This window comes from Aulonocara stuartgranti, assembly GCF_965226115.1.
Source record: "Aulonocara stuartgranti genome assembly, chromosome: 13".
Taxonomy (NCBI): domain Eukaryota; kingdom Metazoa; phylum Chordata; class Actinopteri; order Cichliformes; family Cichlidae; genus Aulonocara; species Aulonocara stuartgranti.
This window is the reverse complement of record NC_138949.1, coordinates 27,551,711-27,570,699: the sequence shown is the minus strand read 5'-3', so window position 1 is coordinate 27,570,699 and position 18,989 is coordinate 27,551,711. Positions and strand designations below refer to the sequence as shown.

General features: G+C 39.4%; 1 protein-coding gene across 11 annotated transcripts in view; it reads right to left on the bottom strand.

The window, feature by feature from the left end:
• The window catches only part of abch1 (ATP-binding cassette, sub-family H, member 1), a 58,218-nt gene that overhangs the window by 13,652 nt on the left and 25,577 nt on the right, over positions 1-18,989 (bottom strand). For all 11 annotated transcript variants that reach the window (XM_082557112.1, XM_082557113.1, XM_082557115.1 and 8 more), the window contains 14 exons: positions 17,840-17,999; positions 16,836-16,990; positions 12,991-13,098; positions 11,424-11,517; positions 8,333-8,407; positions 7,905-8,085; positions 7,523-7,619; positions 7,270-7,438; positions 6,702-6,802; positions 2,696-2,766; positions 1,300-1,349; positions 892-948; positions 699-769; positions 157-245 (listed from right to left, as the gene is read on the bottom strand). In XM_082557112.1, coding sequence (XP_082413238.1) covers positions 157-245; positions 699-769; positions 892-948; positions 1,300-1,349; positions 2,696-2,766; positions 6,702-6,802; positions 7,270-7,438; positions 7,523-7,619; positions 7,905-8,085; positions 8,333-8,407; positions 11,424-11,517; positions 12,991-13,098; positions 16,836-16,990; positions 17,840-17,999 — 1,478 coding nt within the window. The remainder of the gene's footprint in view (positions 1-156; positions 246-698; positions 770-891; positions 949-1,299; positions 1,350-2,695; positions 2,767-6,701; positions 6,803-7,269; positions 7,439-7,522; positions 7,620-7,904; positions 8,086-8,332; positions 8,408-11,423; positions 11,518-12,990; positions 13,099-16,835; positions 16,991-17,839; positions 18,000-18,989) is intronic.

Below are 18,989 nucleotides of genomic sequence, written 5' to 3'. Positions count from 1 at the left end.
CCATACAGAAAGATTTGTCATTCTTCATCGTGGAAATGCACTTGCACACTCAAAACCTGCATAGCATTAATATGTACAGGTGCAACATGTGTACCACTACAGTGGTTTCTGTATTCGCGTGTGAGTGTGGGAGCAATGTTAGCTTTGACGGCTCACCTGCGACCCAGCATCTATCCAAAAGCCCCTCTTTCCTCTCCAGGACAAAGGAGAGTGCTGTCAGACCCACGGCCAGGTAGAAGGTGATACTGGAGGGATCAACGGAAGAAGAGAAGGTAGAAGTGAAATGATAAGGTGGTATGTTGTTATTATGAGCTGATGCCAAAAATTTCACAAAATTAACCAAAAGGAAATAAACACAGATGGTAAAAGGCCTGTATTTGTATTTACTAGTCCCTTCACGCACACATTCACACACTGGTGATGGCAAGCTACATTGTAGCCACAGCCACCCTGGGGCGCACTGACAGAGGCGAGGCTGCCGGACACTGGCGCCACCGGGCCCTCTGACCACCACCAGTAGGGAACGAGTGAAGTGTCTTGCCCAAGGACACAACGGCCGAGACTGTCCAAGCCGGGGCTCAAATCGGCAACCTTCCGATTACAAGGCGAACTCCCAACTCTTGAGCCACAATCACCCCGACACAGGTATAGTAAGGTGTCTACTACCCTATACTTTAACCAGCACACAGTGTACTGACCTGAGCACAGCTCCAGGGGTCACAAATGTAGTAAAGTCTGTGTTTTGGCTGCCGTAGATTGGCTCCTCAAACTAGCAGAAGAAATCAAGAGTGTTTATTTTACTTTATTATGCAGCATGTATAAATTCATATACATTTAAGTATTTACAGTATTTAATTACATTCAGTTGCTTTTTTCCATAAACTCTCTTACCTTTATTGGTAAGGCAACCATATATGCCATGCCACCCAGCTTATAATCCACAAATGCCTGCAGACAGAGGGCAAAACATAAGTGATGCATCTGTTTTTTTAAGAAAAAATCAGGGCTACTCTTTATCATCTTTAAGTATTTTCATTAAATATTCAAATCAGTTTAATGTTGTTTACATAATTCTAGTTCACAACGGCTCTCGTCCACAGACCGCTTAAAAAAGATGGGAGGTGTTTGAAAAGTTGGGTTATTTTCCAATGGCCAGCAGTAAACGCTGTCCTGATAACTTTATGGGCTCAATCAACAACCAGGCTTCTTAAGCTGTGGCTAAAAGCTCAGTGATGGCTCTTGTTCACTGAAACATGGATATTTTATGTATACAGCATAGACTTCACATCATATTTGTACCTGGAAGGCCTGGTGTAGTTTCTTCTGCACCATGAGGGCAATTTGCCGATCTAAGAATGAAAAAAAGGGAAAACATGAGCATCTTCGTCTTGTCAGAGTGATTTTTTAATGTTCACCATTCAAAATTTAAAGGGAGCATGTAAATCACACATCAGATCTTGATGAATGAAATATTCAGGTTGAAAATCTTTGCTGACATAGAGTAGAAACCAAACTTATTGACCTTTTAAGGGCTGGATTTAAAATTATACCAGAAATAAGAAATTGAAATCACAGATTGAGGCCAGCTTGTGTTATCTGTCTTAGAAGTATACATGGCCCCCACATGACATCTGGGCATACTCCTGATTAGAAGGTCTACGGTGTCCTATGAGGATCTCCTCCCTGACCTGGAGTATCAGTGAGCTCCTGGACAGTCTATGGCTGCACTGGAATGCACCAATATGTGAGGTCGCATTTAGGAATTACTTGTACACTTTGGCCACATGTGTCACGGTTTGTGGAGACAGACCGTGCGGAGATGTGTGTGGTGGACCCAGGTGCGAACACAAGTGAGGATAAGGGAGTGAACTTAAACAAAAACGAGCCTTTTATTGTGGCTGATGATCACGAAAGAAACAAACGAGAATGAGGGCAGCAGAAGAGCAATAACTAAACAGAAACCTAAACTGGGAACAAACTATGAAAGCTAACTATGGCTGTGACTCTGGCTATGGCGAGAAAAACAGACGACCTGATGACAAACAAAGGAAGAGTGAGGACTTAAATACACACATGAGGTGATCAGGGGAAGTGGAGACACATGAGAACACAGCTGACTAGAATGAAACATAATGACAATACAGGGGAGAGTAACACTAACTACAATGAACAAAGAACACCAGACTCTTCCAAAACAAAACAGGAAACATGTGAAGAAGACATGACAATACAAACTTGATAACATAAAACATGCAGTCAAAACAGCCTCACAGACAGAGGGTGAGGGAAACGTAAATGAGCTTAGGTAATCTAATGAACTTGAAAATAAACCATAAACATCAAACATTACCTAAAACTTAAAACGCTGGGTCAAAGACCCAGGATCATGACAATATGAGGCTCAGCATTGTCCTCCACCAGGATGAACCTACTGCACCAGTTTATGGTCTGACAGTAAACTACCTAACAGCAGACATGGTACTAATATCTAATACAAAGAGGTCTACTTGTGCAGGCCGAATGATCTGCAGGTACCATTTCATACTACCACCAGTGACAAGCAGTAGTTTGATGTAATGCCAGAATTTGATGTATGTGAGAATCCTATATGTACAATATACATTAGTATAACATAAATAAAGCACACAGTATGTTTCATTCAACAACAATTATCCAAAAATGGTTTGTATCTTACTTGTCTGGTCCAGCCAGACGTGTATTGATCCTCCATCGATTATCTCCTGAGAGACCTGCCGCTGGAGCATCCTGTGCAATAAGGAACCAGAATTATGATCAGAAAAAAGTAGAACCTCAGTCTATCTAACAAAACACTAGAATGTAAATATCGCAATGACAAGCTGAAAAGTGAGTGATAATCTGCTGAATCTGCAGGTTTTCTAAATTTGTCTGGCAGGACAAGTTTAAATGATAGACAGCATACGAGAGAGACAGATAGAGACAGATAAAGCACTACTGAACTATGTGATAGTGAAATCTAATCTCAGTGACCCAGGTTGAAGAATTTGGCCATTAGGACACTACAAACCCGGTGAACCTGAGGAAGGTGCATAGGAACATAAATATTCATTTTTTTCCTAAGGAATCTGGTTATTGATATGGAACCTTATGAAAGGAGTGTATGACCTTATAAACTAAGCAGCCAAGTGAATTAATAAACAGAGTCATGCATACATGTGACTGCAGGCTGGTAGCACTATTTAAAACTCAGAAGGTCAGCAGGCTAATTATTATTTCTCTGACACAATTAAAGCAATGCCTCAAGTCTAGCTGAGCCACTGAGAGCATTGAACCACGTGTAATTTACTATTACTAAATTGTAACTTTGTTCTTGAATACCAGTGAACTGAATAATGCGTGTCAGATATGTGTAGCCTGGAATTCCTTAAAGTATTTATTTCAGATGGTCTCACTTGGACAAACTTACTGTCTGCGTAAGTGCATAGATTAAAATTTTGATTAAGGGTGTTGCACTTTAACATAGTTCCATTACAAAGTATGAAATTGGTGTGCTGCACAGAGAGTTTGTAGCTACAGGAAATTTTCTGCCTTGTCCCTAGTTAGGCTTTTACAAAAATCTACTGGTAGTTGTTGTATTTAATCCTTTCAGGAGATGATGATGCCAATACATGGCTGAACATCTAAAAGCTTCAAATTGAGGGTATTTTATCATTTTAGATTTTTTATTATGTTATATGTTAGATATATGTATATGTAGTAATATATATGTTTTATTTTTACAACAGTGATCCCCAAAGCGGGCTATGAAGATACTGCACGGGTGCTAAGAAGAGATTTTGTTAAGAAAAAATTTTGTATTAAGGTTTAAATCCCAATAAAATGAAAATGACAGAATACAATTTATTTTATATTTTAAAAAAGCAAAGCAAACTATTAAAAAAAAGCATGGAAAGTATGCGTTCATTTTTTTGTTAAGACTTACTGACATGCATTTTTCTGACATAATGTTAACGTTCATGACAGCACAATCACAAAATGACTGAATAAGAATGGCTTGTTTGGAAAGGTTGCCAAGAGAGCCTCTTCCCTCTAAATGAACGTAAGAGCAGAGCTTAGGTTTGTAAAGTTGGATCTGAACAAACCAGGAGGTTGTGGAAGAATGTGAGTGCATGTGAGTCCATCTGTGCCACAAAGCTTGGTTAAAATGAAACACAACAATGATCCCGAGAACACCAGCAGGTGTTCCAGTGGTCCAGTCAAAGTCCAGATCAGACCTCAGCCTGTGCTGTTGAGGATTCATAAAAGAGCTGTGCATAAATGAATGTGTGCGAACCTCGATGAGCTGAAGTGATAACTGGGCCAAAATCCCTTCACAACAACGTCAAAGACTGATAAAGCTGATAAAGGTTATTGTGATTGTTGTAAAAATCTATTTATCAGTCTTTGTAATGTATCACAAGTTGTTCATCTGAGGTTATATCTAAATTATCGTAGATCCTGATAAAGGCCTGGTGAATTTTTTATTATTATTTCCTGGCACGGTGATTAGCATTGTTGCCTCACAGCAAGAAGGTCCTGAGTTCAACTCCACCATCTGGCTGCGGCCTTTCAGTGCGGACTTTACGTGTTTGCGTGGGTTCTCCGACTTCCTCCCACAGTCCAAAGACATGCAATTATTTGGGTTAGGGTAATTAATGATTCAAAATTGCCCATAGGTGTGAATGTGAGTGTGATTCTCTGTTAGTCCTGTGATAAACAGGCCACCTGTACCCTGCCTCTCGCCCCATGTCATGTCCAGCTCCTCACAACTGAAAGAGGATGTACTTTCAATTTCAAATGACTGTATCTTAGATTTTCCATCTATATATGTGCCACCACCAGGTAGGAGTTAAAATATAGCCACCAACTGCCATAAACAAAAGCTGTTTTTGAAGAATAAACCTCAGTAGGGAATTTATCACAGCTTTGAAATGAATCCAGAAAAAAGATGAAAAAAACGTCATAATGGTGGGTCAGATTGTGATAGGTGTGAATATCTTCATTCTCATAAGATATTAAAACGTGCATACCAAAAATACATTTGCATGAACTCCTTATCCATCCTGCCTTATCCATATGATTCCTAACAGGAAACAAAAATCTGCTTCATGCTTATGTGATAACATTAAGGTCTGCTTGAGAATCAGCCAGAGTACCACTCTGCCAGAAGACATGGGAGAAGAAGCTTTTTGTTTTTCTTAGGCAGGTCTGTCACATAAGAAGCACATGATTTGGTAAGAATAAGCATCTTATTGGTCGGTGCTAAGATGCAACCTGCTCAGGTGTGTTACGGACAGGAAGGACCAGACTGTCCACCCTGCAGTCTCACGCTGTGACTGACGACTGAACAACAACCCTGCTGCAATGACTCACCTTCACATGATTTTGAGGTGTGAGTTGGTGTGGTGTGGCCTCTGTGAGCTTTTATGTGTATCAAAACAACAGAGAGTGCATGTGGAAAAAAATTTACTTTCAGATTAATTCACCATCAGAAGAACATATTAAACATTTTAATAAAAACAGTTTTAAAGCCACTTAGAAAAGCAAGATATTAAGCTGATTTATGTGGTCCTTTTAAGTAGAAGCAGATAAATAAATGATATATTATTTGCTGTAATGCTCATTAAAACAAATATAAAAACATTTATTGGGATATTTTTGGGAAGCTGTGTACTGGGACTGAAAACATTTTAATTCAGTATTTCAGATCCATAAGAATCTGGTACTTTCCTCCGGATGATTGCACAAATACCTTTATGCATAATACATCAGGGCTGATGTGTTTGATCACGTCAGTCATGCTGTTTGTTTTCACTGGCAACAAGAAAGCTGCACTGATTTACCTGAGGTCATAATTTCTCTTAATGCAAACCACACGCTGGATTTTCTGGATTTTATGCACTATCACCAGGGGAAATATTAGTTGGATATAATGTGAAGATTTTTATAATTATAATGGAGGCTGGTGCAAATCTTCCAGTCAAAGTTTCCAAAGAGTCTACAACCATCCTCCAATCCGAATTTCTAAGTAAGTAAATCACCAACTTGTGAAATTATTGTTAAGGTATATAATAGGTGCATGGTGTTCCCTGAGGTGTGGACTGTTCGTGTCGGTGTTTAGCGTGTTTGTGATATGCAGCTGGAATGCTGCCATGCATTACAAAGACTCGTCTTCAAAATCTGTCTGCTTTGCCTGACTACTGAGAATCCCCACTGACAAACACAAACGTCTGTACACAGCCTGTTCTGCCCACGTGTAGGTGCATGACATCAGCATGTGCTGCTTGAAAGGGAACTATCAAAAGTAGGGCAATGAGGAAGAAAAAGGCAGCAAGTTGTTTGTTTGCAAAGGTACATGAAAACAAGCAACATCCTCAAGCTGACACTTGTCATAAACAGGTCAAATATAACATGTACATGAAATGTTGGCTAATCTAACCAAGAAAAATGTCAAACATTTAGGTCACACAATGCAGTTTTATTCAACTCATCTGCTCTGACGCCTCCAATGCCAGTGCGGCTATTTATCCCACGTCTTTGTATTTCAAAGGTATGTCAATCATTTTTTTCTAAAGTAACATGAGGGCAATGAACATTGAGTGCAGACATGTTTTGCAGTCATAACATCAGTTACAGATGCTGATCCAGCACATCAGCTCGGCCCATGACGCTCTGTCCCTTACCGTTTAGTCAGGTAGCTGGTGAAGTTCTTGCCAAAGCCGATTACACTCCAGTACTCTCCATTATAGATTCCCTCAAAAGCTTCTTTGTGGGACAAGTTCACCTGCAGATAAAAAAAAAGAAGCAGGTTCAATTCATTCTATGTCCTAAGTTTCATTTTCAAATGCAGATGGACCATATGCTACACCATGTTTCCTCAACCAGTCTGAACTTCACCATCTGCCGCACAAGGTCAGACTAAATCAATTAAAGTTTCTGCACATTATGTATGTTACAGTTTGTTGAACAGCTATGGTTCTGTTACAGAGAGAAACAATCTTTCCTCTTCAATGATTTCCCAGAAATGGGAAGTCCTGGTGTTTGTTCCTTTGTGAAACTCATTTGCTTAGAGTGAAAATAGATTTTAACAGCTGAGAAAGAAGTCTGCTACTTTGAAAATTGTACTTACTCACTTTCTCATGTGCAACCTACCAGCAGATTTACAGTAACAAAGGAAAAGTCAACAAATTCAGAATCCAAAGGTCATCACAGCTGATAAGGATTCATATCTCTTAGGGCCAAAACAAATACCTGCTGCACACTCGAGTTGTCCAGGAAGGAGAGGAATGATTGGCTGAAAGCAGAGGGGGAGGTCTCATTGTTCACTATAGCAACCTGGATGCCCTTTGGATCTCCTCCGACACACAGACAGATGAGGGAGACCTGGATGACGGGCAGCAGGAACTGGAAACACAAAGAGCTGCCAACACAGAGTAGAAAATAAAGTGTAATGAACTGGTTACTTATAGACAGTGACAAATAACCTCTGTTAACTGCATCATACCCCGGCATTCTCTTCATCCGCACCAATGTTTTGATCATCAGGGCTGCGATGTTCCTCCACTTTGGCAGCACATGTCTGGCTCGCACCTTCCAGTCCACTGAACACAAAAATGCAATATAAGTGACTGCAACTTATATTTTTTAAAACAGCAGCGGTTAAAATGTTTACCTTAATCTGTGCCTCCTCTTTAAAAAGCTTTAGTGAGTTTCAACTCATTGTTTATCAACCTGACCTGCAATTATATTATTATTATCATCCACTCCTCGTACCTTTACTTTTTGATGTCAGAAGCAGCTGATTTTAAAGAAGCGCTATAAAACTCCTGGCCCATTGTTAAATGATATGCACAGGTAGAAAAAGAAAAAATGCTAGATGTCGGTACCTGAACATTTGAGGCTTTCCTCTGCAGGTGGAGATCTGACTCCAAGAATTGGCTGACTCTCATCCTTCCCATTCTCAAATGACTGGCTTTTGTCTAACGTTCCATCTGGAGAACTGGAATCGCGTTTAGAGTCGACCTGGTCTGACGTCTCACACAGCTGCAGGAAGGCATGCTCCAGGGTCTGAAGGACGGATAATATGGGCTAAAATTCACAAGCCTTTTTTAGCCTCCTGTGTATTTGGAGGGTTTACTACGAAAGCGTGCCACAGCCATAGTTTTAATTGCAAGAGGAAAAAAAGTTCACTGTTAACTTTTATTCATATCAACATAAGATGTAAAGCAAAAAGCAAACTAAACAACCTCCATGCCTTGACTATCACCACCCCTGGGCACCCACACAGTCTGTACTGGGATTTGAGAGTACTCACTGTTGCACAGTGCTGCTTCATGACGGCATCTGGGGGACCTTCAGCCAGCAACCGGCCATGTCGCATGAGACCGACCTATACAACGGGAAAAAGAAAGAAGAGAGAGGTTCTCTTTTTAAAACGAGTGACTTAATTTTTTTTCTTGGCAATTATTTATTTAGTTATAAAGTAAAAGGGTACTAATAAATAATCATATATTTATAATTAGATGATTTATTTTGTTATAGACACACACACACACACACACTGAATGTTGCTGAATGAATGTTAAATGTATGTTTTTTTATCTTCTGCAAAAGAAATGCTAATTCTTATCTTAATAGAAATCCAAAGTGTATCGCATATAGCTGTTGTCAGGGAGCCAAAACACACAGTTGTCTGAATAAGCTTCTAAAGTTGTATAAGAGCGGTAAATCAGGATAAGCCAAACAGTGGATTTGTTAGCCATCTACAAAATAGCAAACTACTTCTTATTCTGTTGTGTGTGAATGGTACTCTTATCCTATTAGTCTTTTTTAGTGGGTCAAACATGGATAAACAAAGGCTGCAGCTGCTATGTGATCAGAGTTTATTTATTATACCAGAAAGCAAAAGATTTGTGCATGCAAGAAGCATGTTGACATGGTAAAAGCTCATTCCTCAGCTGTGGAGTGATGCATTGCTCCACTGGGTGCTCCGTCAGTTGACATACGTCTGTCAAAGTATCACGAAGACAGGAACAAATAAGCCCATTTGTCTCAGTCCTTCACACAGATATCGTTTTAAGTGAAAATGGAGACATGCCTGATAGGACTGAGTGGGCAGACTGGTTTTAGTGGAGACGTTCTGGATCCAGGTTATAATGATTGTGACACAGATAAAGTGCTTGAACTTTGTGAGTCCTGTGTGAAGCCACCATCACCACTTCTGACTGTGGAATTTCTGTGGAATTCCTACCATCACAAAACTTTTACCTGACCTTTCAATGCCCTTGCCTCGGTGGTGAATTTGCAGTCATGTGAAAATGAAAGACAGTAAACTTTGGAAAAACAAAGGAATTAAGAGAGTAAGTAGCAGCCAAGTGCAGACATAAACTTGATTAACTGATTAGTAAATGTGACCACTTCTATGACAGGTGACACCTCAGCACTGCATTAACAAATGGCCACAAAATAAGCGCCTTGAGGCGACTGTTGTTGTGATTTGGTGCTATACAAATAAAATTGAAGTGAAATTGAAATTGAATATTCTTGAGTGGGTATCCCAGCAATTCTGCCCAAAGGTAAGACAGTGATCAAAGAAACGCAAGAAGTACATCTCATACTCTACAAGCTCAGCGCGTTAAATGTTAGTCCATGACAGTCCAATTACAAAAAGACTTAACAAGTATGGCTTGTTTGGAAGGGTTGCCTGGAGAAATTCTCTCCAAGAATAACATGGCAGCACAACTTTTCAACGGTTTTCAATGTTGCATCTGAACAAACCACAAAACCTCTGGAACAATGACCTTTGCACAGATGAGACCAAAGTGGAGATGTTCAGCTATAATGCACAACACCACATTCAACACACGAGCACAAATACAGCATACATACTGTCAATGCAGTGGTGGAGGGGCAATGATTTAGGCTTGTTTTGTAGCCAAAAGTCCTGTGAACCCTGCAGTCACTGAGTATACCATGAACTCCTCTGCATAAGTATTCTAGAGTCAAACATGAGGCCGTTTGTCTGCTAGCTAAAATTCGCTGATACCATGGGACAGTGATCCCAAGAACACCAGCCAATCTATGACAGAATGGCTGAAAAAGAAAAGAAGAAAGATGTTGCAATGGCCCAGTCAAACTCCAGACCTCAACCCGACTGTGGCAGGACATAAAGAGAGCTATGCATAAATGAATTCCCGCAAAACCTCAAAAAACTGTAAATGATGCCATAAAGAAGACTGTGCCAATGTTGCGAGAGACTGATAGAGTTATTCTAAAATCTTATAAAAAGTAAGATTTCTACATGTTTACCTGATACTTAGAGAAGAGACCTTACATGTTACGTTCAACTAATAGAAAACCAATCAATAAATCAATCGGTTGTTTTGTACTGTTGTCTAGAGCTATTAGCAGTGCAATAGTGGTACAAGTGTAGGTTTAAGTATGAGCCATTGTCTAATGTTTGACTCTTCATTTGACACTTGTGGTTACACGAGCTACTGTGTAAATCTCTTCAGCTCTTCAGCAATTTATTGATTAGCTCATTATAAACTAAGGTAGAGACAGTGAAAACAGCACGTATTCTCAAAACTGCTCTTTGTGTTGCACATTTCCTTGCCAGCAGCTTCAGCTTTAGAAAACTGTCCCTATACAGTTTGTCCCCAATCTGCTTCCAGTCTTCAAGTTAAATTTAAACTAAATGGCATCAATATTTTTCATTGCACAAATTTATGCATTTGCAAACAAAATTTCATAGGCTATGCACAAGCAAATATGATGCTTCTGCCAAAATTGAGAGTATAAACATGCTGAGAAAATGTGGTTTTACAGACTATATATTCAAAGGAGATTACTGGTGAAACAATGAATGAACTCAGTGAATGAATGGATTTGTGCTGAGCCAAGCATTAGTTTCACCATGAGTGAAATATGTTGTAAATATGAGGAGCTAAAGTCTGGAAAGCTCTGCTGACCTTTAGAGCGACTCTATTCTATAAGGTTTACAAAGAGATGATGACTGTGTGTGCCTGCCTGGCTTTCAGTTCTCTGTGTTTTCTTTATAGCACCTGGATTTGTTTGTTGACAGGGTGGAGTTCAGAGTATGCAAAGTCTTAAGCACACATTTCATTCTTCTGTTGCAAAGGTTCAACTTCAAGGCCAACCAGCCATTTAATCTTAACTTTAAAATAAAATGTTTTTCCTACAGACAGGAGAACCTACAAGTGAACCTTTACTGAGCTTTGGATTCAAGAAAATCCAAAAAGTACAAACGATTTATAGAGTAAAAACAAAACAGGAATCAACACACACATTCATAGACACAACTGATTTTCTATTGAATAAGTCCCATTTCCCCTTAATTTATGTGTTTAACATATTCACATTTATTCAGCAACCTTTTAACTCACCACATTGGCTTGCCTGGCCTCTTCTATGTAGTGTGTGGTGATAATAACAGAGACTTTTCCCGTCTTCACAATCTCTACCAGGTGATGCCAGATCCTAGAAAGAAGACAGAAAAAAATCCTTGAAACACTTGACCCACTCAGTAATGGAGTTTGCTTCAAAATCGCAGCTGTGCCAGCAACAGCTTTGCTGCCAGCCGTCTGATCTTAAGAGGCTTTGTGATTACACAATGACACTGGAGTAACACATTTGGGGGGTACAGTATGCTTTCACCAGTGTTTGCTTATCGATGCATGAATATGGGTGTAGCCTTTATCACATTTTTATCAAAACTTTATTAAATATTAGCCATCTTGTTGAGTAAATAAGAGAGAGAATGATAAATCCATGCAGAGATCTTAGTGGAAATGTAATTTTACTGTAGTGTTAACTTTTGTCTATATAGAAAAATATAAAGATGCCAGTGGGCTCTCAAAAGAGAGGAAACTGGATAAAAAAGATATTTAATTATGCCGTAATATAGGAAAACACAACTGTCCATTTAAGTAATCTTCATCTGATGGGCTGCCCCTTGAAAACAAAAGTTAGGAACTTCTTCATCTTCTTGCGTTCTATTGGCTTCTCTTTCCCAGGGTGGGTGTGTGTCTGGTCAAGCGGCTTCCTTTTGGCCCTGCATCTTTGCAACAGGTGCAAATGCAGCATTTGCACCTGTTGCAAATGAGCTCAGGCTTGTCCTCTCACTTGTTGCCTGACTGCTCTGTCTACTGGTATGTTAGTATTGCTCAGGCTTCCCGTTCTCTTGTTAGGTTCATGTTTTTCACTAGTCTTACCTTGGTTTGTCGCCCTGTGCAAAAGATTGCACATCACCTCAGCTTCTCGGATTCTCTGCCTGTCCACTCACCGCCACTCACAGACATGCCCCGTGCTCCCTGGACTTGCCCACCAGCTCACTTGCCAAGCCTCTAGCACCACTGCATCTGCGCCTTCCACCTCAGGATTCCCCATTTCCTTCCTTGCAATATTCTCTGACTTTTGTAGTGAAATCTGCAAACCTTTACTGAGTGGTGTCCTGCATTAGAGTCCTCAGCTTGGTTAAAGATAACATTTATAGTTTTATTTATTGTACAAATGTTAAAAAAAAAAAAAATCACAAATACGTTTTTGTAAGGACTTTTGAAGGGATTGGAACTGGTGCACATGCCATAGACTTAAAAATGATTTTTAAAATGATACATTCTTATAAATCTCTTAATTTGATGTCTTTTTTTAGTTTATGATTTTTTGCTAGCTGTGCTTGACAGCAGGGTTTCTATTTTGCCCTTTAGGATCAACTACTTTTTCTTTTATTTCTCATTATGTGTGAATGAAAAGATCTATTATACATGAATTATGAAAATCTCTCATTAACAAAAGTGGCAAAAATAACTATATTACACTGGTAGTAATCTTCCTTCAGTTCTGGCGCCTCAAAAACATTTCTCTATGCAGGAAAATATTTGGTGACATCACCTGGAAAACAACGGTGCACGTGTGCTGCATGATACAGGAGAAGACAGACGGTATACATACTTGGATCTGAGCACAGGGTCTACTCCCACTGTTGGTTCATCCAGGATGAGCAGCTCTGGATTCTGGAGCAGAGCCGCCCCGAGAGACACCCTTCGCCGCTGACCTCCACTGTAACACAAAAGCAATCAAAGGGCAACAGAGTGAATCTTCTCCCACGATGGGGGAAGAACAAGCTGAGGCATCAGCCTGTTGCAAAATCTTTACCAACTTTACCATGAATATTAAATGAGCCTCTAATGAAAACTGGTGTTAGGGCCTCCTGGACAACAGAAGGCTCTTTGTATTGAACCAGGGTTGTGAATCCGGAGATGGTGATTACTCTTATAAAAGGGCCATAAAGTAATCTGCCACTTGCATTGATCTGCCGGAGCTTTAGCAATTATATCTCTTATAGTTAGAATAATTAGTAACATTTCTAAAAATAAATTAAATCAAAGAGTTCGCTCAATAATTTCCAGAGGTTTTACAGCTTATGCAGACTAAGCTTCTGAGCGTAAAAAGGAGGATACTATTCTTTTATTTTTTGGTTGAAAAAGCATAAAAAAACAAGAACAGGCCTCAAGGAGTTATTACCATAGATTGGAAAACAGGAACTCAGAAAGGCAAATGTCATCTCAAGAATGAGGCTTTTTGCTCTCACTTTTTTGATGTGCAAAGGATGACACTGTGATTAGATAACAACAAGCAAACAGAGCTGCAGCTGGCTTCATACTAGTCATAAAGACTCTGCAGATATGATCACTTGTTCACAAAAAAATATCATGCTGCATGTTTCAAAGTGAGCTGCCAATGTAGTGGTGCTCAAACTTTTGGTCTGGATGGTGACGCAAGTGGGAGTGATGTTGAATGCAGAGCGACAACTTCTGAATAATCAGAAATTCTTTCTTGCTTATGAGAAGCTCTTTACTTTGGGGCACATATTGTATATTAAGCACATAAGATTGAAAAAGACAAACTTTGATGTCTTTACAGTGAAAATAGGGACTTTGCTGCAGCCTATGAACAGCAGGGGAGACTGGAATATGCAGGCAATTTCACATAATATCCCTAGGACTCTAGGGACCTTTGCTTTGATGGCTACACAAAAGCATGCAAACCAGTGTTGCCAGATTGTCTACTTTTGGTTTGAATTTGTGAGTAAAAATAGTTTGGGAGGCTTGTGGAACTTTCCCTTGATGAAAAACACAGTAGAAAAATGCTAATGTTTATACAATAGCTGCAAAATGCTCCAAAGTACATTACTAAACTAAATTCTCATTGCTTTAACTGTGGTTCTGAATTTGAGTAATCTATCAAGTCTACTTCATTATATACTTAAACTAGAAAATTGTTGACAGATTTGATTTGACCTTTATTAAAAAGAACCATCTGGAAAGTCATCTGTGCATACTATTTTGAAGCATACGGCACATTTAAAAAACCTTGGCATGTGATTGAATGACCCATTTCTCTATCAGTGTCTATCTACTATCGGTTACGCAACCAATCCTATCAGCAAAACACTACAGAAAGCACAAATTAGGGAAAACAAGCAGCAGTCTGACAGACTTTAAAAACTAACAAGCAGTCAGTGTAGCTAGCTATATAGTTAGCATGTCAGTAGACAGTTCTTTATGTTGTTGTGAGAAAATCTCTGCATAAAAGACTTCCAAACCAGGGCCACCTTTCAAAACAGGAATTCGGAGCTGCTTGAAAAATATTAAAAAATAGCAGTCAGGATAGCTTGCTAGTATAGTTAGCACGTTGACAGATGATCCATTTATCTTCGATTACATTGAAGATTAAGCCATAGCTGTGGAGCAACCGGCCAACAGTTCCTCAAACAACACAAACTGAATGTTTTTAAGGCCTACTTCAAAAAATTATTGGATTTGGACAAATATATCTAACTATTGAGGTTTTGTAGACACTTTACAAGTAATCAGGCAACATTAACTTTTACACCATTTTGGATGTGTGGCAATCATGGTGTCAATGTAGGGTGAAGTGAATAAGGCTCTGGCCACGCATGAGACTGATCTGTGACCAGTTGGCAATGACATTTGTATGGGGGAAATATGAGTATTTCAACTGGTTGCTGAATGTTGATGATAGTTGCTTGGAAAATGATTGCTAAAGCCCAGTCACAAAGGCCGACAGACTGGTCAGTGACCCACTGACAACAATGAGTATTTCCTGACCAGTTGGCAAAAGATTCCATGTCATTGCTTATAACTGGTTGTATTTTAGATGAAAGTGATGAATTTATCTACAAACACTGTCCAGCAACTCTCACACTGTAGTGAAACTGAAAAGTGTGATACATTTTTTACTTTTTTCCTTCAAAGTAAAAGTTGCACCTTGAAACATGTTGGCAATGGCATGGAGGCGCTACTTTTACTTTGAAGACAAATCTTCTCCATTTCCTGTTTGCGTTGTACATTTTCAAGTTTTATTAATACTTGGCTAGATGATAGTGAGTATATCCAGACAAACTTAAAAATTACAGGCAACGAGGCAATCTGCTAGCAACCAAAGCAATTTTGTACAGCACCTTCTTTGCAACCGATTTCATCCAGTGACAGCCAGCAACCTCCAGGAACCACTGCCAACCAGTCAGGGATAAACATTTTTCCCTATCAACCAGTATGCCAAATTACTTTTGAGCAATGTGAGCATTATGTCATGGAGATACTGCAATATGCTAACTGCATCCAGTAAAATCAATAGCACAAGGAGGATAGAAAGTGCCTAAGAAGAAAAACAAGCTGCAATCTATGGCACTTAAAAACCTAGCAGTTCCTTAGTCTACCAAACCATCTAGTTGGTGTCAGTGGCTGATTATTGCTCCATCTGTCCAACTGTCTTCTGTCACAGCTAAACTGTGTCTATGGCTGCTACCTTACTGGCCAGGAGCTCCTTAAACAACTACAGTTACATTTGTGGATCTGGTATAAGAGTACAGCGTTAAACATGGCAAGATAAGATTATCGCATGACTGTGATCAAGAACCCAGCTGCCTTGCAAGGTAAGATTTGATTGGGTATCTTGGCATCAGTCAAACCTCACACCACTAATGGAAAGTGATAATCAAGGGAATATAATGTACTGTACAACTGCCCCTGAGTTTCACCTGGTGCTTTATCAGAAAAGTCATAATGTTTTACTGAGCCTGGGTGTTACGGTTCGGCGTTGGCAGTGTATTGTTTTAGGCGTTTTGTTTTGGCGTGACTGTTATGTGTTTCCTGTTTTACTTTGAAAGTCTGTGTTATCTTAGTGTTCAGTTTACGTTTCCTTGTCTCGTCAGGTCTAATTTGCCCCAGCTGTGTTTCCCTCCTGTGGTCCATTCCCTAATTGCTCCTTCTATGTATTTAAGCCCTGTGTTTCTGTATGTCATGGTCGCGATCTTCCCCCCCCCCCTGTTGTAAATAGTTTGGCGCCTTGTGTTTGGTGATGTAAATAAATGTCGTATCTTGCTTTAAATGTCGTTTTGGGATTATTTTTGTGGAAGCCCGTATTAGTTTTTTCTCGTGTGTTTTTGCCTTATTTTTATTTTCCTGCGTTGCACCCCGGTTGCCTAGGCCGGGGTGTAACACTGGGTTTACAGCCTGTGGTATAAATACAGATTTTAGATTAAGGGTTTAAAGTCTTCACACAGACATCTGCAAAAGCACAGTGCTACCCTTCATAAATTGGCTGTATCTAGGGAAATAATGCATGAGTTCACATCTCCGTGCATCAAATCTAACATCCATGAACCACATCACTGTTTGCAGAAAAAACACTTTCAATATTAGTATACGCTTTTATGATGATCACTCTTACACATCTGTAAGGTCAACTGCTGCATCATATGTGGTTTTTACCTAAGATTTCGGACCAGACTGGTCTTCTGAGGTAGATCCAGGAAGTCAATGAGAAAGTTCATGCGTGCCTGGGTTTCCTTAGATGTCAGGCCGTGAATTCGGCCAAAGAAGGTCAGGGTGTCGCTAATGGTGAACTCATTGTACAACGCCAATTCCTGTGCAGCACAAAAGCAGAAAATGAAACTCATATCTGATGCTCTGATTGAGTCACAAACACCAACATTTCCAGCACACCTCAGGACAAATACAACTGCACCAGTGGATGTAAATCTATTACATGTACAAAGTTAGCATCTGTTTTACTCTTACTGCTTTTACTTTATTTTCTTGCTTCCTGGGAAGGATTAAAGCTGGTACTTTTTGTTGAAGGATTAAAGTCTTACATAACAGCAGATATACATTTTTTATGCAACAGCAATTTCAAGAAAGCAGTATATATCGCTAGTTTAAAGATGCATCTGTCCGCATTGCTGTAACAGAAAACATTCAAGGTGTCACATTCCTCCCACTCTGGGTTGCAGATTACTTCCTGCATGGATGAATGCAATGGTCAGGGTTACACACAAGACGACAAATACTATGCTGTGTTATCTACTTCATCAGATACCTAATGACAGTAATGGGGCTCACTCAGGTACAGGTGGCTCATTGCAGCAAAGGCCAAATTACAGAAGCCCCAGAGCAAGGCTTCATACAATCTTTATGGCTTTAAAGCAGCTGATGTGGATGTTGGGGTGATAATTTTCTGGACAGAACACACTTGCTTAAACCTTCTGTGGACAAATGGCTGCAAGGACTTTGATTGTAAGTTCACAGGCTTTTTAAGAACAACCAAATAATAGAGAATACATAAAACCAGGTAGGGCTGCCTTTGTGTCACTTCAACAAATTTGCTGCTTTATTCAAATATGTTAAGGATCTTTGGGCACATGAGTATTTCAAAAAAATTAAAACAAGAGCAAAGGTACGCATTTTAATGTGAATATATACTATGTGGTGTTTACCTGTGGCATGTATCCGACTTTCTTCCCCGGAATATCGTGGCCAGGAAACGCAGGCGGCTTCCCTAGCACAGTGATGTGACCTCGTGAGATTTTCAAAGTTCCCACAATGCATTTGAGAAGTGTGGTCTTCCCACATCCACTAGGCCCCAAAAGGCCATAACTGAAAAACACAATCACAAAAATTTCAGATAGAACTTAAAGCGTGATCCTGCAGAGGGAAACACTGGGACAGTACAAAAGTATGTGACTAGGGAATGCTGCTCTTTCTGGTTATTGAGTTAACTGAAAGGAAACTAGTTCACCATTCTAGAAAAAAGGTGTTCCTGGAATCTAATCTGAGACAGATATTTCCTTTTAGACGTTTCAGTCTAATACCAGCCTCTGAAGACGCTGAGATGCTAATGCTGCTAAGTGTTAAAAAAATCAAATTGCAATGGCTTTGTGACTATTTTCATACATAATGTCAACTTACAACTAACGTCTGCTGAATGTAAAGTGGTTTTCATGTAGAGCCATTTTTGGATACATCAAAAATTGTATTTTTTCATATCTAGGCTACAAACGGTCTCAGATACATCACACAGAGTTTGCACTGCACTCTGTTATCACATGCACTTTTATCAGGTATGTCTAGAAATACTGATGGCTTAAATAGCTGGACGGGAGACAGGCCAATGACAGTTCAACACATTTTTAAGTTTAAGTTTGAAAAACTTGATAAAAGACTATATTATTTATATTATTTTGAAAGTTAAAGTGCCTATACTCATTCTACAATCAATGAGATAATTATCCTCAGGTTTAAAACAATGAACAATAACATAATGGAACAATATAAGTTATATTCCAAGAGCACAGTGGGGTTTTGTAACACTCGTTCTGTCTGCATGTTTTACTGGTTTTTCACATTCATGTTTTACATATTTCCAGCTAGCAAGAAACATGAGAAACCTTCAAGAATTTGCCAGGTTGTTCATTTGACTTTATTTTCTCTTACATACTTTGTGTGCACAGGAAAGCATGTAACAATGCTTTCATGTGCACACAAAGTATAGGTCAACGTTTTTGGTGGCCCCATTCTTTGTTGTCATACTTGTCACTTCAAGAATGCAGATTCATATTAGAGAAAAATGAATGTAGATCATCTATA